The 22,000-nt window shown below is 44.1% G+C and overlaps 1 protein-coding gene across 1 annotated transcript in view; it reads left to right on the top strand.

Annotated features, from left to right (window-relative positions):
- The window catches only part of LOC104539799 (alpha-2-macroglobulin-like), a gene marked incomplete at its 3' end in the record, with an annotated part of 23,843 nt that extends 1,850 nt beyond the window's left edge, over positions 1 to 21,993 (top strand). Inside the window, exons 2-28 of the mRNA XM_010183408.1 lie at positions 85 to 268; positions 1,332 to 1,491; positions 2,373 to 2,425; positions 2,941 to 2,961; positions 3,292 to 3,460; positions 4,383 to 4,467; positions 5,267 to 5,390; positions 6,653 to 6,767; positions 7,008 to 7,117; positions 7,405 to 7,563; positions 8,509 to 8,736; positions 9,078 to 9,141; positions 9,637 to 9,779; positions 11,561 to 11,710; positions 12,370 to 12,540; positions 13,163 to 13,304; positions 15,036 to 15,144; positions 15,493 to 15,721; positions 15,969 to 16,095; positions 16,743 to 16,864; positions 18,192 to 18,243; positions 18,757 to 18,840; positions 19,238 to 19,414; positions 19,926 to 20,010; positions 21,109 to 21,265; positions 21,613 to 21,687; positions 21,975 to 21,993. Of these exons, the coding sequence (XP_010181710.1) occupies positions 85 to 268; positions 1,332 to 1,491; positions 2,373 to 2,425; positions 2,941 to 2,961; positions 3,292 to 3,460; positions 4,383 to 4,467; positions 5,267 to 5,390; positions 6,653 to 6,767; positions 7,008 to 7,117; positions 7,405 to 7,563; positions 8,509 to 8,736; positions 9,078 to 9,141; positions 9,637 to 9,779; positions 11,561 to 11,710; positions 12,370 to 12,540; positions 13,163 to 13,304; positions 15,036 to 15,144; positions 15,493 to 15,721; positions 15,969 to 16,095; positions 16,743 to 16,864; positions 18,192 to 18,243; positions 18,757 to 18,840; positions 19,238 to 19,414; positions 19,926 to 20,010; positions 21,109 to 21,265; positions 21,613 to 21,687; positions 21,975 to 21,993 (3,314 nt within the window). The remainder of the gene's footprint in view (positions 1 to 84; positions 269 to 1,331; positions 1,492 to 2,372; positions 2,426 to 2,940; positions 2,962 to 3,291; positions 3,461 to 4,382; positions 4,468 to 5,266; positions 5,391 to 6,652; positions 6,768 to 7,007; positions 7,118 to 7,404; positions 7,564 to 8,508; positions 8,737 to 9,077; positions 9,142 to 9,636; positions 9,780 to 11,560; positions 11,711 to 12,369; positions 12,541 to 13,162; positions 13,305 to 15,035; positions 15,145 to 15,492; positions 15,722 to 15,968; positions 16,096 to 16,742; positions 16,865 to 18,191; positions 18,244 to 18,756; positions 18,841 to 19,237; positions 19,415 to 19,925; positions 20,011 to 21,108; positions 21,266 to 21,612; positions 21,688 to 21,974) is intronic.
- Positions 21,994 to 22,000: the final 7 nt, after the last annotated feature.

Raw genomic sequence — 22,000 nt, 5'->3', positions numbered from 1 at the left:
ACATTGAAGGCTGTAGTCATCAGCTAAGTACAGCTCCTGTTACCTGTTCCTGCTCCTCTGACCCATCCTCCCCTGTCTTCCTAGGCAGTATATGGTGCTACTGCCCTTTCTGATACACACCAATTCTTCTGAGAAAGTCTGTGTTCAGCTGACCCACCTGAACGAGTCTGTGACACTGAGTGCCACCCTCGAGTACCAAGGGGAAAACAGGAGCTTGATTGATGACGTGGTGTCGGAGAAGGACTTGTTCACCTGCATCCCTTTCTCTGTGAGTATCTCATCCCTGTGGGATGATCCCTTGTGCCAGGGGTAAATTATAAGGGCACTATGTAGTAATGAACAGAGTAACTCTGTGTAGATGTTCACTTCCCACTGGGAAAAGGTATGTTCATGTCCATCCTCTCGCTGCTGAGATCTCCTTAGCATGCTCCCTGAATGGGAAATGCTGAACCCTGGAAAGCCAGCCCCTCTCCAGGACAGGAGGAAGAGAGGCCAGGAGAAAGAAGTGGTTTTAGTATTGATTTTCCTGATAATGGCTGTTTGGTGAACAGCTTCTTCAAATGGCTCTCCATGTCATCCTTCAACAGCCACAGATTAACTCTTGAGTGCCTTCAAATTGGGGTAAAGCTTTTGGACCTCAGTTACTTTTTGCCTTGTGGATATAGTACACTGAATTAATGTGAGAACATAGAGCTGTGATTCCCTGTGCCTGAAGAAGAAAGTGAAGTAGGAAATTAATGGCTTAGTGTAATTTATAGCCCCAGGGACTATAACAAGTCATGGGCCACCAGAAAGGTTGATCATCTGGCTCAGAGCACACATTATGTCTTTAGGCTGAAGGCTGAAAAACTGGGCTTCAGAACGCTGAACAGGTTGGCATCTGTGTCTGGGTTTGTCAAATATAGGCTGACAGTTGAATTTTGTCCCTTGAAGAGAGATGTATAGAGATCTGGTATGTCTTGTTTGGAAAAGGAAATGTTCTGCAAGGACTAGAGACATTATCTGAAAGAGAAGGGGGCTTATCCCATTTCTCCTGTGAACGTCAAAAGGAAAAGAACAGAAAGGTTTTGGTCAGGACAGTAAAAATGTCTTAAAATTGGCTGGCAGAGCTGGGAGTTCCTTTGGTGCACAATACTTGCACAATCACTGCACAGTAGTAGGAATAAGTAGGAGTATGGAACAGGTAAAAATCAATAATTTGTTCCTGGTGCTCAACTCCCCTCTGTGTTGAGTCCATCAGGATTGTGTTAGATCTCTTATTTCATGAAGGCCAGTTCAGTTCAGGAGGCCTTTAATGGTGTCCATAACATGGCTGCCTTCTTACTTTCCAGCTTCCAAAATCAAATAGCCAGTCAGCAGTCACATTTATCACTGTGACAGTGAAGGGGGAGACACTGCAGTTCAGGAGCCGCAAGTCTGTGCTGGTCAAGAATTCTGAGAGCTTGATCTTCGTCCAGACAGACAAACCCATCTACAAGCCGGGACAGACAGGTACTGGGGAAGGGGTAGAGATTTGTGTTTGAAGCAAAAATTCATACTAAAACTGTTAGACTGTGCTGGCCATGTTGACTGCTTTCGGTGAGGGTCAGAACTGACACCTAATGGCTGAGGCTTCTGTTTCTAAGGCTCCACATGGGAACAACCTGGGGAACCTTAAGATACCTATGTGTGTCTGAGGCACCTGCACGCTCTCCCTCTGTTGACAGGGGCTCAGTTATCATGGTCCATGAAGTCTTTGTCCATATTAAAATCAGAGAAAGATTGAATATTTGTCCTACAGAGAACAAGGCCAAAATTCAGACTAAGTCATGAAATAGCTTTCAAAGCAGCAGCTGATTTTGTTCCATGAAGGCAGAGAGAACTATATAAGCCATTTATTTCTTCTGGGCCATTGATCTCCTAAATTTGGCCTGGACAGGAACTAATGTCCTAAATGAGACATTGAATTCTCTATCCATCCAGAGCCAACACAAAGTTGCAGCCAAGAGCTGAAATAATTTGCTTGTATTCATCCTTCTTATGAAATCAGTCTATTTATAATGAAATTAGAAGACCCATGTGAATTCCAGTGTAAAAATTTATCCTTGCAAAGTAGACAAAGGCAACTTAAATTTCACTTTGGTCCTGTTTAATGACATTCTGATGCCCATGATCAGTAAGATGTTCACAGTGCCATGGATTTGTTTTTAACATCCTCTTACTCATATAATTTCTTAAATGGGTAACCTCCTAGCATGACTTAGCTTTCTAGTGAATGGAATTTCTTTGGAAGTGAACAGCTCTCTTCTCTGTTGTACTATTTGACTTTGCAACTGCTGTATTCTGGTTGGTGACTGCACTGCAAAACCTCACTGTCTGCCTTTCTCCACCAGTCCTTTTCAGAATAGTTTCTCTGGATAAAGACTTCCGTCCTTTGAATGAGGTGGTAAGTATGATACTTCCTTTTCACTAGTTATTTGGCCTTAGGTCATCTATGTGGGGAAAGGGAGGAAAGAATTGTCTTTTGGGGAGAGCTCTCAAACCACTGAGATAGTTGTGCAATTCCTAGGTTACCTCAGATCTTGTTAACAGGGTCTGTTCTTCAAATTTCTGCATACTGCTGCCTTCTGCACTCTTGGAAAGGTTTGACAAGCTGCAACTGAATGGTGCTGGTGTAAACACCTCAGCAGCGAGCAAATCTGCCATTATCACAGTGTATCCCTGCTCTTATTAAAGAGATCAGACAGAGTTAGTAATTTCAGCTGACTTTTCTGTCTAAGATGAAGGATTGCCCCCCCTCTTGAGGTACCTCAAAATGCTCTGTTGCTCCATGCCAGGAACTTTTTTCCTTATCCCATTGGGTGATCAGCTTGTTCACTGAGATGTGGTCACAGCTCTAGTCATTTGACTGTATTGCTTGCACTCTGTCTAAATACGTTCTTTCCTTTCTTCTTTTTCTAGTTGCCGCTGGTGTACATTGAGGTATGTACAGACATTCATGTTCACATCTGTTACACCTCAGCCTGGGCAGAATGACTCCCAGTTGCCTCAAGATGATTCTTGTCTATTTTATGTCTTAAGCAGGTTCATTACATTAATTTGAATATACTTAGCTTTAGCTCATGTGGTGTCAACCATGTACTCTGGGCCTGGGTTACAGCTTCTTCTATTGTCCAGCCCTGAGCTCCCTACACAACTCTGCTAGTGCCCCCATACTCCTGCCCTGCAGCCTCCTGCTTTTGCTGGTGGTTTTTAGTTCTCATTGCAGACCCCACTGTTCTCCCAATCTCCTTGTGATCTCATTATTTGTAGGACCCAAAGAGAAACCGTCTGTACCAGTGGACAAATGCAGAGTTAAAGAGCGGGTTGATCCAGTTGTTCTTCAACCTCACTTCTGAACCTATGCAAGGGACCTACACAGTGGTGGCACAGAAGACCTCTGGGAAGACAATTCAGCATCGTTTCTCTGTGGAGGAGTATGGTAACTGGAAACTGCAGTTTCAAGTTCCTAACAGCTAGTCCCGTGGGTTCTGAAAGCTTAATTGAACAGTATGACCATGATGTCTAGCATGTCCTCTCCCTCCCAAGCATCATCCCTTTCTGAGGAGTGAAGGCTGAAGGACTTGAGTTGCCAGTCTCCAGTCCTCTCTAAGAGGTGTAGCTCTTCTGACTGCTCACCTCAGCAAGGCTCCCATTAGGAGGAGCAAGTGTGCTTGGATCAGTCTGTCCACAAGCCTCACCTCCTTTCAGAGATGTTTTAAGACCACAGCCTTATTTCCAGTTGGTTGCTCACTTGTCAGGTGTCATGCTATGAGTCTGAGTCTCCCCTGCCTGAAGCCCAGAGTCCTTACCTTTTGATGCAGGCTGGAGCTGTATGTAAATTCAGATCTTGCCTGTCCTGAATCCCTCCTAGCTCTCCCAAGACAGTCACCATCCACTTCAGCTCTTCAGCTGTGTTTGGATCTGATATCACCCTGTGCTAAGTGACCATGGGAGCTATGGGGTCTTCCTATTTTGCAAATCGGTAAGACCTACATGCTTTGGAAATGCAGAGACCAGGCTGCAGCCCCAGTTCTGTATGCTTGTGGGAGATCTCTATTGACTTAACTCTATTTTACTGTAGCCTACTGCTATGGGACTGATAACCCATGTGTTATTTAAGAAGCTGCTGTATTTTAATAGCTGGTGCAATAATCCTGTCTTCTTCCCTGGCACAGCGGTTGTCTGAGTGCCTGTGGTTTTCACTGACTTTAGTGGGATGTGCGACAGAAGCCTCTAAAATCTGACCATTTAGATGCAAAAGGCTTTCTGGGTATTTATAAGAATAGCCTCTGAGCAGCCTCATGTCTCATTCTTATGTTATTCCTCACCACACAGACTGTTTTCCTTTGGTTCTTCTGCAGTGCTACCAAAATTTGAAGTAACAGTAAAAATGCCCAAGATGATCACCATTCTTGATGAGAAGCTGGATGTGACAGTTTGTGGTCTGTAAGTGTCATTTTTTCAAGTCCTTTCTGGTTTCAGTTTTTACTTCTGCTGCTGAAAGTAGAGTTAGGAGACTGAGATGTGATACTTCATTATATTTCTCAATCATTTTGGGGTCCCAGGACCAAAGAAACTTTATCTACCATTAGAGAAAACGCAACAATTATTGCTTGGGGCACTTTGCATGTAACATGTAGAAACATTGTTCTTCTGGTTTTTGGGAGGGGTTTTTTTGCATATTTTTTTGAGTCATAGAGGATTTAAGATCATCTGCAGTGCTAGGGAAGAGGTCTTCAGTTTAGTGTACCTGGGAATGATGCTTTAAGTGTAGCTTCTGCTTGTCATTGCTGAGAGGAAATTCTAGGTGATGCAGCTGCCCTCTTTCCTTTGGGCCAACTCATCTGATTTTTCGTGACATGGTCCACACATTCTGCAGGGAGAGCCAGAAGACTCAGAGCACATGCACAGACAGGCCATTCCAACAGAGTTGAGCGGTGGGGTAGATACTTGCAACGTGTTCTCCAGGGTGAAGGGTACTCTAAACTAAATCAGCATTAGCGTTAATGATTTCTGCAGACTTGCATGCTATGGGATGCAGTCAGGGCTGTAAGATTCAGTGCTTCTGCTCCCATTGCCAAGTTTGATTAAAAAATGTTACCAAATTTCTTCCTGCTTTTTATTTCCTGTGGTGACCCTGCTGTATCCTGGAGGCAGCTCCACTGGGAGTGGGACAGTAATTTTTCTCCATCCCTCTTACATGACCAATGACTGTTGTTTTTCTGTCAACCCTCCCCGCTGGTAGATACACATTTGGGAAGCCTGTTCCTGGCCTTGTGAGCTTCCGAGTCTGCCGGAAGTTTGAACACGCATCCCCCACCTGCTATGGCGAAGAGGTTAAGGCAGTGTGTGATGACTTCTCGGGACAGGTGAGTCATGATTACTCTTGTGGGTAGAGTAATAGAAGAAAATGTGGTTTATTAATCATGCCTTAGGCACAGGCTTGCTCTGACAGTATGTACAAGCATGAGTTTGGAGAGATGAGAGACTTCATGTATCTTAAGGGAGCTTGAAGGAGAGAAGATCGGGTGCAAGATGAAATGTGAGAGACTAAAATAGGGGGAAGATCTGTGCTGTATGAAAGATGTGTGTAAAGGCAAGAAGTTGATGGAGAAGGAAGAGAAAAAAGAAACAACAACAACAAAAAGTCAGATGAAGTGCAGAGTATGAGAGACATGAGATAGAACAGGCATAAGTGATGCAAGCAGGGTTGGGTTTGGCTTACACTAGAGACAGTGTGTGGGATCAGAAGCTGGTGTTAGGAGCAGGAAAGGAAGAAAATCAGGGGAGGGTGATGCCAAAAGGAATATGGTTTTAGCAACAGTGGTTAAGATAGACAGAAAAAAAAAGTCACTTTTTCACACTTCAGACTGACAAGTCTACAAGAGTGAAACTGAATAGTGTTTGGAGCATGGACAGGTGCAACATTGGTAGCTTAACTGACAGAAGCTGGGGTAATAGCAATTGTGGAAATGTGCCAGGACAAGAAAGAAAACTGAAGATATGATTATAGTCTTTGGGGTCTGCTACAGTATGGCACCCACAAGTGCCTCTGCCACTGCTGTTGTGATCCATGCTAAAAGGACACATGAACACTGTGGTGTTAACCTTTGTTCCAGCCATCTCTTCCCTTTTCTGTGGAGATCTGCCTTGTACATGAAGATGATGAAGAGACGTGGCAAGCACTGGAAATACTTTTCCAGCTGTCATCTTTTTTTTACACATACACAGGCTTTGGTTTATGTATCACTCATATGGCTTGTGCATTTTAAGTCTGTAGCTATATTCTAATGTGCCTGATGCCTGGCAAACATTTCGTATGTGGCATACACTTGAATAATTCCCTCTGTCTCTTTATCAAGTGTTTATAATGTCAAACTTCAGACACACATACATTGAAATCTTTGAGATTGCATACTCTTTGCAGTGATGTTGCTGCAAATACTTAAAAATGCCCCTTGCCAAGTTATTTATGTGCTTTTCCAATTTTGATAAAAGCAACAAAGGGAATGATCTGTGAGGTTACGAGTTTCTCTTCCAGTTCAGGGAAAGACACAGTGATGGATTTGTTAAGTCAGACAGACATTATATAAATGAGACTATAGTGTTCTTGTTTGTTTTCCTCCAACAGACAAACAACTATGGCTGCATTTCTGAAGTAGTAAAGACCAAGTTATTCCAGCTTAAGAGAAGTGGATATGAGAATAAGCTCCATGTGGAGGCTAAGATTAAAGAGGAGGAGACAGGTATGAATCATCTGGATTGAAGAGCCATGTAATAAATGCAGGAGAGACCAGCAAAGGGGCCTGCCAACTAGGGGTGAGGGAGAAAAGCAGACTTTTGCTTTTCTGGAATCCTAAAGTTCTTCTACCTGGAGGCCAGGAGCACCAACAAAATTGCTTGTTCAGCAAAGGAAAGTTGGCCTGGAGTAAAAGTAATTCTGGTCAGGCAGAAAAAAAATTAATTCTTCATGCTTCTTCCTGCAGGAGTGGAGTTGACTGGAACCAGCTTCTCTGAGATCACAACCACCATTAGCAAAATCACCTTTGAATATTCAGACTCCTACTACAAACCTGGAATCCCCTTCTTTGGGCAGGTAGGGAAGCCATGAGAATGCAATGCCGTGAGTGCCAAAGAATCATGGTATTGAATCTCCTGGACAGATACATGTCCCCCCTCTGCAAAGATGCTGGACTTCAGTGCTGGGCCAAAGAAATGAGAGCCAGAAAGTTTTCAGCTCTTTCTGACAGAGATGGGTGATGCACATGTAAAGTGCAGTGGAGGGCTCCTTGTCTGACATGAGCTTTAGCTTTGTGGTCTGTCAGTTTGTTCAGCTGACAGACATTCCTCTCCTTCTATACTGCTCTGGTTTTGCTCCTCCAGGTGAAACTAGAGGATGGGTCTGGTGCTCCAATTGCCAATGAGACGGTAAGGATTTCTTTACAAGGAGGCCAGCAAAATAACTACACAACAGACGAAGAGGGCAGAGCACGGTTCGCACTGAACACTTCAATGTTGTATTTCGATTCTGTTGGAATTAGGGTGAGTCCTGCGGGCAGAGGTGGTGATGAAGTGATCAACAGGGCTGGAAGGGGAGTAGCTCTGAATTTTCTACTATACATGCAAAAGCACTTAGCTCTTGTTTCTGGTTGGTTGTGCCTTGACATCTGTGTGGTGGAAATAGCCATACAGCAAACCAGGTTGCCATGTCACAATTGCACTTAGCTTGTCAATATTTGGTTTCTGTTTGGCAATAGCAATATAGGATTAGAAGGAACATCAAGAGACCATAATAGTCCATTCTGCTTCAAGGGGTCACCAGCCCTACCTCGACAAATCTGTTTCAAGGTTGGGTCTAACTCTCATGGTGAAGTGCTGCTAGTGCTTCACTGTCTTTTCAATTAAATAATTACCCAAGTATCTCATCTAAATATCCTCTGTGGTCAGTTAAGGCAATCTGCAGCTCTCAGGGTTTAATTTAGCATTCTAAGTCTCTAAGCTGTTCTCCTTAATTTTTTCATTTAAATAAAAATAGTTTCCTGCCATAAAGAGAAAAATAATATGAACCATTCACTGAAATTCTCTCCCTGGCGTGGAATTTGTTTATCTGGAAAAATAAGTGCTGCTGAGCATTCTTTGGTTAGTGGAAAATGCAACATGTGTGCACATTTCGGAATATCTCACCTTGGAATACGGCAGATTTTCTGGAATTATATTTACCCTTCTCCCTGCAATTCTCTTGCCACAGATTAACACCGTTAAAAATTATCCAGAAGTTACCACTAGGTGCTTGAAGTTTTCCAAATTTTGCAGGGTAAAGAAAAGGCAAGGATTCACAAACTCATCATTCTTCCAAACTCATGGAGGTTTTTTTTGTAGACTACCTTGGTATTAAATACCAAACCTTTAATAGTAGGCCATCAATGAACGGCTGCAGTTCAGCCACCTGTGTTTCAGAATCTATGTGTGTATTTTCTCCTTTTCCAGGCAATTCATAAAGTACGCCCCTACTGCTATGACCGTTCCTGGGTTGTTCCACATTATCAAGATGGCTATCTCCAACTAAAGCGCTTTTACTCTCCTAGTAGTAGCTTCCTCAAAATTGAGCCCCCCTCCAAGACACTAAGCTGTGGCTCCTCCATGGAGGTTCGAGTACATTATATCCTTACTCCAGAGGCCATAGGAGAACAGAAGAAAATCGTCTTTTACTACCTGGTAAGCTTACACCCGCCACACAGTGAAGTTGTCACTGGTAAATGTAGGGGGGCTGGGGATGGATATTGTGGTTTGTGGCAGCAGGCTTTAAACACTTTGCTATCATCCTTCATGTGTTCTTTTCCCAAAAAAAAAGAGGGTCTGGGTTGGCAGCAGAAGAGTAAGGAGGTCTCAGTGCTTCCTGGGTGAGCACTGGAATTCTGCTCCAGAGAGGCAGAGAGCAGCTGAGCAGGGTGCAAGCAGCAGATGTACAGCTCAGTTGCTCTCCTCTAAGGTTCCCCCTCTTTAAGTTTTGGCTCATGCATACCCTCAATCACAGCAGGGTTTCTCCTTCCATTCAGGTGATGGCCAAGGGAATCATTAAGCAAGCAGGCACCCACATTCTGGATTTGGACCAGGAAGGTGGTGAGTTCCTCTCCCCTGCCAAATTGTTGCTCTCCTGGGAGGCTAGGCAACTGTGGTAGACACACAGGCTGCTTCCATATAAATACAGGGATCCACATGTCCATGTTTCCTAAGGTATGGGAAGAATTTGAACATTTTTTTCTCTCCCTTTATTTAGGCTTTGCACAGATTTGCTTTAGTCCCCTGCGTCAGCTGTCTCTCTTCCAATATGGATTTCTGGGGCTCCAGTGCTCCTAGGGGTCACAGGCTGATGGTCTGTTTTTAGAAGCTGAACCAAAATTTAGCATGCTTGTGCACTAGAAAACAGGACTTGGAACAGGCCTTTTCAGACAGACCATGAAACTTATGCATCTCTGTGAGCACCATTTCATCCCACTTGGAGGCCTGGAGTTTCATCATGGCTAAGCTCAAGTTCAGCATGAAGTCAAACCTAGAATTTTGAGCAAAGAGCAAAGTTCCCGTACCTTAAATTTTTTCTCTTGTTTTGTTTGGTAGCCAATGGAGTCTTCTTGCTACAACTGCCTGTACAAGCTGATATTGCTCCAGTGGCCCAAGTGCTTGTCTACACCACTGCACCCAGCAGGGAGGTGATTGCTGATTCAAGCAAGTTCAGTGTGGAAAAGTGTTTCAGCAATAAGGTAAGTGCCTACTTCTTGAGAGAGTAGCCATCAGACTTCAGTGTGGCCAAACTCATTTATTTAGATTTACTACCCCTGAAAAAGCCTGCCTATCAATTGTTATAGGTAGCTTCACTGCTTACTGGTTTGTGCTAGCTTGGAGGAGATCAACTGTTGGGAAAAAAGTGCTAGCAAGGACTACACTGATAAAACCTTTCTTAGCAACTAGTCACGGACACTGATCTCACGGATTGTCCTGGGTAAGAAAAAGGGAGGCTGCATGTCTTATGTCATACTGCAACCTATGTATTTCACTCCGTTTCCCACAAACTCATTCCAGCAATGAGATGGCTGCTTGTGTGGTCACAGACCAAAAGTAAAATGCACACAGCTCCAGTCCGGTGAGCAAAGCTAATACTTGTCAGATCTTTTAACTCCTGTACATCTCATCCTGTCATTTTAATTTCTGCTGTATGTAAATGGAGATAAACCTTGCCTGAACATGCTGAGCAGTGCACAGTGGCACTTCAATAGCAATGGTGAGACTGAAAGAGTGAAGAAAAATAAAGCAGAAGAGCAGATTAATGTATAAGAAAAGAATAGCCTCAAAGATTTCCATCAGGACTTCAGAACAGTAGGCAGGATACTGCTGAAGTTAGTCCCTTGTCCTGCTAAAACCCAAGATAAATGAGTTCTTGAGACTGGTGTCACTCTAGGAACTTGGTCACCTGAATTTTGTTCATATTTTAAAGGCCATACTATGCACTGCATTAAGGTCTGGGTGCAAGCCAAGTGCCAAGTGATTTTCATGCTTAGGTACTGTTTTCCTCTCTGAAAGCTTAATTCAAAGCTGTTGTCAGATGGAATAGGTCAGACTTTGGGCTATCTCTATGCTAGACAGTTTTTCTAGTAGCAAGCTTGCTGCAGCCCTTGTTCTGCTATTTCCTGAAGAATATTATTGTTGCAGTCTCAAGATTATGAGCCCATCCTAGGAAAGGTGGGTGGTGTCAGCAGAAGGCATGCTGACATGTTGTGGTCTGGTTGGGACATAAGGGAGACTGGCAGCTGATGCTGCTTTGCCAGGCAACATGCTTATGCTGAGGATGCTTTGATCATTGCATGTTAGAAGAGGGTTTATACTGCTGAGGAAAAGAAAGATTTATCAGGTCAGCCATTTTATTACAAAATCATGTGAGATGGTGATGACAACAACTTCTGCTACCAAGAACTTCCAGGGCAGATGTTGGTAGGGCGTCATTAGAGTTGTGAGTGAGGTTTCAGGGAAGGCACACAAGTCTGGCAGGCCTCAACAGGCCAGTAGATACTGCAGTATTGCTCCAGGGCATTGCTGCTTCTCAAATTACCAAAGAATCTGCCAAGCAAGGCCTTTGCAAGCTTGTTTTCTTCCCTCATACAATATCTGGGTGCAATATAAAGAGTGGCCCTGGTTCAAGACCATGCCTAGCTGCCTGAACAGATCTTGCCACTATGTAGGATTATGTCATCACATTCATAGTGGCCATTAAACCCAAAACTGCCTTAGAGGTTTTATCAGTGATTGTGATGCTGAAAGTTGCTAAGAACTGTTAGTGGTGATTCCTCTGGCACTGCAGGAAGGAACCCATTTCTGCAGCAGCACAGAGGAAGGGGTGGGTGGGTGTGTATGTGGAGGGGGAGTGTGTGTGTGTGTGTGAAGTGCAAGTGTGTATGGGCTTTGTAAGATTGGAACTGATGTATTCAGCTGGAGGGAAAAGTCCTGCAAGGGGAGAGCATCTGTAACATAGCTTTTCCTGTGGCTACAGGTGGACTTGAGCTTCTCTCCTTCTGAAGGCCTGCCTGCTTCTGATACCCGCTTGCTGTTCAGAGCCTCCCCGAACTCCCTCTGTGCTGTCCGTGCTGTGGACAAGAGCGTTCTCCTCATGAAGCCAGAAGCTGACCTGTCACCCAGCTCTGTAAGTGCTTAGTCTGTAGAGCAACTTGGAGCCTGGTCAGAGCAAGTGCACCCAGTGCTGAGGTGGAATAGTCTCTCTCATTGATGCTGACCAAGAAAGGTGCCCTGTGCTGTTTCTCAGTTTCCTTCAGTGGGCAGAAAGTTATGAACCAGGCAGCAGCTGTTTCTTTGGGGTTTTGTGTGATTGTGGGTATGGCAATTAGGAAGCTCTTTTAAGGCAACTGTTTTTCTTGACCAGAATCATACACTGTTGTGTGTTTGATGGTGCCTTTTCAGTTATTCCCTCCAGCCATGGGTTCTTTTTCTTGGATTAGCATCTGGAAGTGTCAAGGAGTTTATTCCCCTCATGCCAAACAGCAAACAACAATCCCTGGGTAGGGACAAAGGGCCGCAGCTGGGTTGACCAGTGTGATTTTTTATATATCTGAGCCATAATAAGTAGAGTAACATGCTGCCCATAACAAAAGAGGCAGTATCTCCAAATTTGGATCTCTGTCTTGACTCCTAAATTCCCATTGCTCCCACCACAGGGAGAACAATGGCATTTAGGATGCATGTGCAGGTGATGTGACTGTTATGATGCTTGCATCCAACTCCCTCAATTGTGTTTTGTGAAAGTGGACGCTGAAAATGCCAAATACCCTCTCTCTTTCTGCCTAGGTATATAGCTTGTTGCCAGTGAAGGAACTGCATGACTATCGCCATGGTCCAGAAATGGTCTTGGAGGAGCCTCTGGAGAGTTGTATCCCCTTGAAGAAGATAGTTCTAGATGGCATCACCTATTCTCCAGTAGTGGAGATGAATGAAGAGGACACTTTCAGCATCCTAAAGGTACAGCCCTATTGCATGATTAGCGAGTGGAGTGGGAGAAGGACTGAAAATGTTTAAGTCTTCTATGGCATGATTCAACATAGCAAGGTTTGTGAATCTGAATAATCTGACACTAATTTTTATCAAGTGGCAAGCTCAGTGAGAGTCATAATCTTCACCTGTCTTGCCAGCTTTGCATCTGACTTGGTGGAAAAGGGATCAGTCTCAAAGTTTTCTTCTTACAGGAAGAGATTTGAGATTAACTTGAAATGAGATTCTAATGGGAGGTAAATAATCCTGTGCCATTACAGTTACCCCAGATATATCAATATGTCCCTGAGCTGCGTTGTAGCCAGAGACATTTCCTTCAAGAAAGAAAATTCCTTATCTATTCTCTGGCTCATCCTCACCCCTAGGTTGGAATTGGCCTGCAACCAGTGCCCTAGAAACAGAGAGGATCTACCCTTTGGTGTCTGAGCCACTCAGCCACCCAGATTTACAGCTGGGGGGATCATCTCAAGATCCAATCCACAGACAGTAGCAGCTTCTCCTTTTGAGGCAGTAAAATACCAATGACAGGTCTGCTGTGTAAACCTCAACAGGAATTGGTAACAAAATACCATGCTGGGTTTCTCTCCCATAGGAAATGGGCTTAAAGGTTTTCACAAATACCAAGGTGAGGAAACCTTGGTATTGCAGCACTGAGAATTACATGCTTGCAGAACCCCGCCTTCCATCAAGTTCAATCATGGCTGGAACACCTATGTATGCACTCAGGAAAAGCGGTAAAGGAACTGGGTTTTGTTATCACCTCTGTTCTGAACGGAGATACTGTCTGTATTTTGGGGTGAATACTTAATAGCTGAGGTTGTGGACTGAGCCCTTGGAAGCAGTACTGAAGGGATGAGTTCACAAATATCAGCTTCTGCATGAGCATGGGACTTACCTCTTGCTGGGTTGTGAAGGTCTACAGGCAAACTTTGACAACTTGACATTAGAAGTGAGCAGAACCAGGCAGTTTTCAAAGATTTTGACAGTGCAGAGGATATTATTCTACTGCTGAATCATCTGCTCACCAAAATTTACAGTAGGGTTCTTTTCCCACATATCATTTAAGGGTCTCCAATACCATTCTCAGTCTGTCCTCATTGACTTATCCAGTTTCATGTATGGTCAAAACCAGAGGAAGTGGATGACAAATTTTTCAATGGCAAGCTGATAGACTTTGGGGGCTCAGAATGGTAACATGTGTGTGTTAGAAGTTTAACCTGAAATGGACCCACCCTATTTCTAAGGGCTATCTCAGCTTTTACACTGAAGCTGTTTGGGTGACAGAATTGGCCATATCATGCTCCAGAGACTCATATTAAGAAAGATATCCTAGAAAATTTAAGTTACTCTAGTTGGATAATGTATTCAGACAGTTTTGTCTTAGCACAAGAACGTATGCTTTTGTACATGTCCAGTTTTAAGACAATTTCAGCTTCTGGCACAAGTGGTTAAGATGCTGGATACATGCCTTTTAATTATTTTAAACTGAAATAAGCAGCAGTAAGAAGACTGAAATACCACAGCAGAAAAATACAAGCAAGCCACCTGTCACTCTTGCTAGGAATTATGTGATACAGATCTGATAGCATCTTTCACTTGTGACCTGAGACCTTCTCAGACTGGAGAAGATACCAGTCACATCCACTTTCTGGAGGTGCCTGTTGCACAGATAGTGTGAGTCCTTGCTATCTACACAATTTTTATATAAATATAGAAAATTTAGCCAAAGTAAAGATGACCAAAACTAGAATTTAGTTAAGAACTTTTCTTCTTTATTTTTTTTTGGGTGGAGCAAGCAAAGGCCAAGCAAACCAAGTGCCACCCACCCCATTTTTGTCTCCCAGTGTATTTTTTACCAAACTTCATCCCAAACTCAGAATATTTTCTTGAGAATAATTTTTTCATGTAAAAATTTGTTTCAGTCAAAAAATCTATTTTTACCCCTCCCTGATTCCAGCTGTATGTTTTTGGTTTGAGCATCTTCAGCCTAGTTCTTGAAGAAGCCATAGATTTGTCAGGGAGGTGATTTTCTGAATCAAAATGACCCTACAAAAAACACTTCAACAGAGGGATATTCCTTTGCTAGTTGGCCTGATAGGATGAAGGACATCATGCTAAGACTGTACCTGAAAGGCAAAAAGCTGCTTGCACAGAAGGTCATAAATAGCTCTTTGCTTCAACATCCTTGTTTTAACTTTGTACAGTGTTGCTCCACATTCTTTGAGGTTTGCTGGAGACCAGTAGGAAATACCGTAAGAGTAGCTTTTGCTAATAAGCCTTGACCCTGAAACTTCACTGATGTTGGTACCAGTGCTCACTACAGCCACAACAAATACCTGTTGCCAGCACAGCTTCTGATTGTCACATAGATTGCCACTTTCTCAGACCAAGGTATGATGCTGATGTAGATCTTTCTTGTTTGCAATTAGTAGTAGTTGATTTCTTTTCCATCTCATCACATTCAGGCCCTCAGGCAGACAGGCTTTATGCCACATTAAGCACTCCTGTAGAGGTGACAGAGACAGTCCGAAAGTATTTCCCAGAAACTTGGATTTGGAACTTAGTACCTATAAGGTGAGTACCTTGGGCTGCTTCCTGCCTTTTTAATAAAACTGGTTTTATAAGGTGAAATCATGAATCCTCATATGTTTGCCAAGCCTTTTCAATGCCAAAAAAGTCCTTCATTGTTTGCAGAGCTCACTCAGCAGTCCTCTGAGATGGAATTACCTTCAGTCATGGTTAGGTTTGTCCAAAGAGTGGTCATGGGTCTGGAAGAAGAAGTGTGTTGATGCTATAGTAACAAACATACTGTACCTCATAATTCTTACAGGCAGTACTTTTCAGTAGGCCAGAAGGGGTACAGAGAGTCACCAGAATGCTGTAAAAATAATCTCTCTGTCCTTGCTGTCTTTGCATCACCAGCTCTGAGGGAAATGCTGATCTAGACGTGACCATCCCTGACACCATCACCGAGTGGAAAGCCAATGCATTCTGCACTTCGGCAGACACGGGCTTTGGCCTGTCTCCAACAGTGTCCCTCAGAGCCTTCCAGCCCTTCTTTGTAGAGCTCACCATGCCCTACTCCGTAGTGCATGGTGAGTCCTTCACACTGAAAGCCACCGTTTTCAACTACCTGGCCGCCTGCATCAGGGTAAGGAAGGTTTAAATAATTCTCTGTACTTGTGTACCTTCTTGTACACCTCTTGCCTTCACTGAGTCTTCTTATCTTTGAGTAGCTCTAGACCCTGAAATTCCTGTTATTCCTCCTATATACTCCAAATGCAGAATCTATCACTCCAGCTCCCTGCTCTTTTGCTATCGAAGTAATAGATATTGCTATGGTTTCCTAGCTCCCTGTCTCTCACTTCACTGATTGTGCCTCTCTCTACAACTGGCAGGTCAGTGTGACTCTGGCTCAGTCTGCTCATTTCCTGGCTACTCCGGTGGAAAAGGACAGAGAATCTTATTGTCTTTGTGAGAACGGGAGGAAAACCGTGGCTTGGCTGGTGACTCCTAAATCACTAGGTAAAGATCTCAGGGTGCTGAAAACTGCAGGGAGAGTTTCTCTTTGCTTTTCTCCCTGTTCAGTATTGGTTGTCAGAGCGATACAGTTTCCTAGGAAGCTCTACAACTGAGTGTCTGTCTCATCTGGGGTTACAGAGTGTCTAAGATTGTGTACAGAACAACATGCAGTACCATCAAGCCTTTTAGCCCTTGGACAACATCTTCTGAAGCCAGAAACATTACTGGCCAGCAGGCATACTCTGTCAACTCCATCCCTCCAAGGGATTAGATGACTGCCCCATGGAAACTTCATACTTTGTTTTCACTGTTGTTGTTGTGTGCTGTGTTAGCAACTGTGGTGTGGATGTGGGGTAGCAGTGTGATGAACAGCAGTGAGGCTGGTGAGTCCCACCACTGCGGTGTCTGAGGTTCTGGAAAACTATCACCAAACTATCACTATCACCAGTCACCTTTCAATGACAATGCAGCTCATCTGCTCCAGAATGGCTTCTGATACAGATAGCTAAGTTCTTGTGGGGAAGAAGCAGGGCCCAGGTGTGACTGAAAATCCCTATCCATGGGCCTGCAAGTTGAAACTCCTGGAAGTGGCAGTGACTTCCATTGCTTGACACTGCCCGGCAGGGCTGGCTGACCACTGTTTCCTCCAGGGCAGGTGGAGTTCTCAGTGAGCACTGAGGCCCTGCAGAACCAGCAGCCCTGTGGGAACGCCATCGTGGAGACCCCTGAGAAAGGACGGAAGGACACAGTCATCAGACAGCTGCTGGTGGAGGTTTGTGGGCTGTGGGAAGGGGAGGACTGAGCTTTCTCACAGGCTAGAATGTACCCTGTGATGCAACCGGACAAGATGACAGATAACCTCATTTAGGCTGCCTTTCCCATGAAAGGTTGAACTGGATGATCTTCTGAGGTCCCTTTGAACCTGGGCTGGTCTATAATTCTATGAGATCGCTACACAGTGTGGTGATGGGTTGGTCTTACATTATCTTTATTCTTTGGCAGGACTGCATAAAGACTGCAGATTAATAACACTATGCAATGTGTCTCCTAGTACTCTAAACTTCCCCTACTGTAGCAGGACTCCTACCCCTGTCCATCCTTCTCTTTATCTCCTATTTCAATACACCCTCTTTGCAGCTTCTCTCTTCCTTTTGAGAGGAGTTTTTCCCCCCATGGTAAGTTTGTCCATCAGCACATGCTGCCTCTCTGCTAGTTGCGTGGCCAAGCAAACTGCCTCTTAAGATGAGTGTTATGCAGTTCTGGTTTGCTACCATAGTCTGGCACCAGGATGAAGGTGGGGAATTCACAAGCACCTACAGGAATTTGATGCCTGTAGAGAAGTCCCCTCAAAACCCCAGATATTATAAAAGTCCATGAAAATACATTAAAATTTTACAGCTTATGCATTTCTTGTGGTATGAAATGTTTCTGGTGCTCTGTGGTAGAATAGGAAATATTATGTGGCAGAATCACATATCCTTTATAGGAAAATGTTTATTATATTAGGTGTGGTAATCTGTGAGGTAGATTCCAAGCTCTTAGTTTTTCTCTGTATTATAAAACCCCCTAACGTTTGCCTACTATGTTGTATAGTATGAGTAATGTCACTAGATATTACAGTGCACAGCATCTTCCCTTTTCTATTGTCTTCTATTATCAAGAGATGTTTTTTCTTCCCCTAAAGCATCTGCAGCATTATGATAAATAGCACTGCAGACATTTCTTCAGGACTAGAAGCAACTGTGAGCTTTTGCTAACAGAAGCACTTGCTGTAATGCTGCAGTTCTCTGGTTACAAGGATGTTAAATGTCTCTTGCTGCATACAGTAGTTGCAGGTCATCCATGAGATAGTCCTGCAGTGTTCTCCCTCTCTTTTTCCTATCCTTCCTCCACATACAGCACCAATCACTTTAGGATCATGTTTCTTTTAGTAGCTTAAATTATTATTTCAGAGCTCTGTATTTCAGGGACTGTTTGTGTCTCCTTCCTCAGTTCACTCACTTTTCATGTATCCCTCTGTCCTTGTTAAGGATTCCTCTGTCTCTACTTCCTGTCTCACTAACTTCTCACCTCTCTTGTTTTCCTTCATCCCAACCAAGCCTGAAGGAATCGAGAAGGAAACAGTGCAGAACTCTGTGCTCTGTGTAAAAGGTAAAGCTCTCCCTCCCCACCCTCTCCATTTGTTCCTGTATGGTTTGGTGGGTGGGACATGCCTGGAGGAGGAAGATAGTCTACCATACTCCGGATAGGCTGATATTTTAGGTAATCAAAACATGCCCCATCAGTTGGGAGCCTGAGACCTAAAACAGCAGAAAACCCTAGAGAATGGACCACCCTCCCTAAGCACCAGGGTATGAACCTGGACAGATTTAGCTTGACTCTGCGTCCCTGTTCTCTTGTGTGCCAACATTGTAGTTACAAACGCTGCCTCCTCTTTTCTAGCATGCTCAACAAAAAGTTGTGGAAATGTTATCTACAGTGCCTAACAGTGGCTGGGCATAGTTTCATGCAGAGATTGCCTTAGAGCCAGGGAAAAGCAAAGTGGATGAAGTCAGGGCATTTCTAATAGGAAGTGTTCCTGATGTTCCCCTGAGGCCTCATCCTTTTCCATTAGCCATTTCTTAGGACTCCACTGAAGCTGTTTGGGTCTTCTTTCTCTCTCAGGAGCGTCTGCGAAAGAGAAGTTTTCCCTGTTGCTCCCTGCAAATGTGGTACAAGACTCTGGCAGAGCATATTTCTCAGTGCTGGGTGAGTGAGCAACCTGGAAGAAAGAACCATGTGCTGTTTCTGCTCCTCTGTGTCGGCCTCCTACCTCACAGCTTTTTCTCCTGCTTTTCAGCACACCTCACTCCTGCCTTTCATCCCTTCTGTCTCAAGCCCTTTTCCCTTCCAGTTGTGTTCTTCCTTTTCCCTTTCCTGCACGACCTTTTGTTCAGGGTTCTCTGCCAGTGCCCTAACCTTTCTCTCATTTCCCTCTTTTCCTTTTCCTCTGCTCTTCTGTGTTTCACTGCAGGATCTTTATCAATCCAGATTTTCTTCTGTTCTTCTCACTCATCTCCTACTTCTCTCATTCAGTAGTTCCCTCTGATTCTGAAAGCCAGCCCTGAGTTTTGTTAATATCCCTCTGGTGTCTCCTGTTCCGCAGGTGACATCATGGGCACTGCCATGCAGAACCTGCACCAGCTCCTCCAGATGCCCTTCGGCTGCGGGGAGCAGAACATGGTCCTGTTTGCACCCAACATCTATGTCCTGGACTATCTGAACAAGACAGGGCAGCTGAGTGAGGAGGTCAAGTCCAAGGCCATCGGATACTTAGTGAGCGGTGAGCTGGGACATGGCTTTTGCTTCCGCTTTGGCTTTTTTCCAGATCCTACCTGGGGTGGTTCTGCCAAATGTTGGCCAGATGTAGAAAGAGAGCTTCTCTCATGCGCAGGCCATCTCTGCTGTATGCCTTAGAAGGCCCTTCACTATTTTCTCCTTTATTATTTTCTCTTGCTTAAGCATTAGGGTACCTGATCATTGCACCCACTTTTCTCTGCTCCCTAATTGGGTTGCAATGCAGTTCACAGTTGTCAGGTGGCCTGCTACAGTGACACATCCATTGTCATTAATGTGCCCTGCCTTCCTCCTGAAGAAAGGCAGGTGTTGCTTCTCTTCATGCAGTACAAGCAGCACATGGAGGTGGGAATGTACCAGTACATCATGTTGGCTAGGACAGGACTGGCCTAGTCCTCTCTCCTTTGCCTTTGCTGATACAGCTGTTTTCTTCTGTTCCCTCATCCTTCAGCAGACTTTCTCTGGCATCTGAATCTTGCTTTAACCCTCCATTGCAGGTTATCAGAGACAACTGAACTACAAGCACCCAGATGGCTCTTACAGTACCTTTGGACCTCATTATGGCCAACAGGGGAACACCTGGTGAGATTGCAATGTCACCTATGCCTCTCCTATATGCTCCTCTTTCTCATCTACACATTTATAATAAATGCTGCATGACAGTAGATAGGAAATAATGAAATACACTGCATCAGCCAATTAGGTGGCTGAACCATATCCTCCCACCAGCAGCTATGAGGACTATGACAGAGAATAATGAAATAGAGAGAAATTGGGCAAGAAGGGAGCAGGGATTTCACATCTTGACTGAGGAAGGCTGAAGAATTGTAGTGGTAGCTCTTATAGGCTAGCATCTGCTGAGAAGGCTGCTGAGAAAGATGTTTCCATATAAGTGGAAAGGATAACCCGAGAGCAGTGCTGTATGGTTTTTTTCCAAGAATGTTTGTGTGTTACTAAGCAAAGGCAGCCTGGAGGAGCGTGTATGTTGGCAGTGTGCCTTAGTGCAAAATATTGAGTTGCTTCGGCACATCATCGCCATGCATTTTCAACTTTAGGTAAGGGTAAAAATGGATTATTTAATCATCATCAGTTTGCTTTTAGTTTCTGAAACTTGGCTCTTCATAGCATGTTGGCTTCTCACTGTATGCCTGCTTCTTCTACATAACAGCTTGTAACAACTCTAGCAAAAACTTTTTTAACATATTCTTCTTCACTTTAAAACTCTGTGAAGTTCTGGGAAACCCATGAGGTGTGGATTTCTAGTGCAAGAGCCCTGCCAGCAGACCATGAGCTAGCAGGGATTTAATTATTCTTCCCTGTTATTTTAAAAATTACTGTTACGTAGATGTTGAGTTAATAGGCATGCAATTCCCTACTTATTCTAAAAAGATTTGTTTAGATAGACATCAACAATCACTATCCTTCAAACTGTGGCCTGAGCACAAAGGGATCACAATGTTTTTTGAGCCAAGGGAGGGACAAGAAATAAAGGCGGGAAACAGGTTTTTGACAGATTCTTTTGAGGTGAAGATATAATATACATGTGGTCTGACTAATTGGTCCACAGTTCCCCAGGCCTTCTTGCCTTTCCTCCAGCCAGATGATGTGCATGTGGGTCCTGTCTCCTGAGAAGTACAGCAGGCCTGGTCAGGCCCTTTCACTGCTCTTTCTCCCTTTCAGGCTCACAGCCTTTGTCCTCAAGTCCTTTGCCCAGGCCCGGCCTCACATCTTCATAGATGAGAGGCACATCCAGGATGCTTTGGTCTGGCTGTCCTACAAACAGAAGGAGAACGGCTGTTTCCGCAGTTCTGGGACACTCCTGAACAACGCTATGAAGGTAACGTAAGCTCTGCCTGGTTGTTTTTTTTTGTGAGGCAGGAACTTAACCATAAGTCAGATGAGTCCAGCTGAGCTTCTTGAGCATACAAGCAGATGGGAAATTCCCATGTCAATGCCAAGAACTAGGCAGACAGCAGCCATTTGTTATAATCACCACAACAGGAAGGAGAATGAAAGCTAGCCTGCACTTTATAAGTGGTTCTGATACCTCCACACCAGCTGCAAGGAGGATAAAGCAAGCTAAGTATCTGTAATACAGAATGAAGTATTCCAACTGGAGTGGGAGAAAAGACTGAAGACAAAATGCTAGGTGGGGTCAGCATCTACCTTTGTGTTTCCCTGCAGGGTGGAGTGGACAATGAGGTCTCGTTGACGGCCTACATCACTATCGCATTGCTGGAGTTTCCTCTGCCTGTAACAGTATGTGGCTGCACCCTAACTTGAGTCAGTTATGTTGTCTTAGTTTATAATGACACACTACTGCCCAGAATTTGCTCCAGATTGGAAAAAAGAATTTGGTTGTTGAGCCCTGTGATATATGGATTATGTTATGTCAGTTTTGGCATTTCTGGAACACACTGTACCCTACTTGTTCCTGGACCTCTTCCTGGTAAACTTATCCTCAAAGTCCAGTGGAACGATGTCTCATGAGTAAGGCAAAATCTAAGTTCTCTCCAGTCTTCCAATATCTGGTTATCTCTCCCCAGCACTCAGTGGTGCGTAATGGTCTGTT

Source organism: Mesitornis unicolor, unplaced genomic scaffold, assembly GCF_000695765.1.
Source record: "Mesitornis unicolor isolate BGI_N332 unplaced genomic scaffold, ASM69576v1 scaffold35634, whole genome shotgun sequence".
NCBI lineage: Eukaryota > Metazoa > Chordata > Aves > Mesitornithiformes > Mesitornithidae > Mesitornis > Mesitornis unicolor.
The sequence above is the reverse complement of the archived record's forward strand: the minus strand, read 5'-3'. Positions and strand labels throughout refer to the sequence as shown.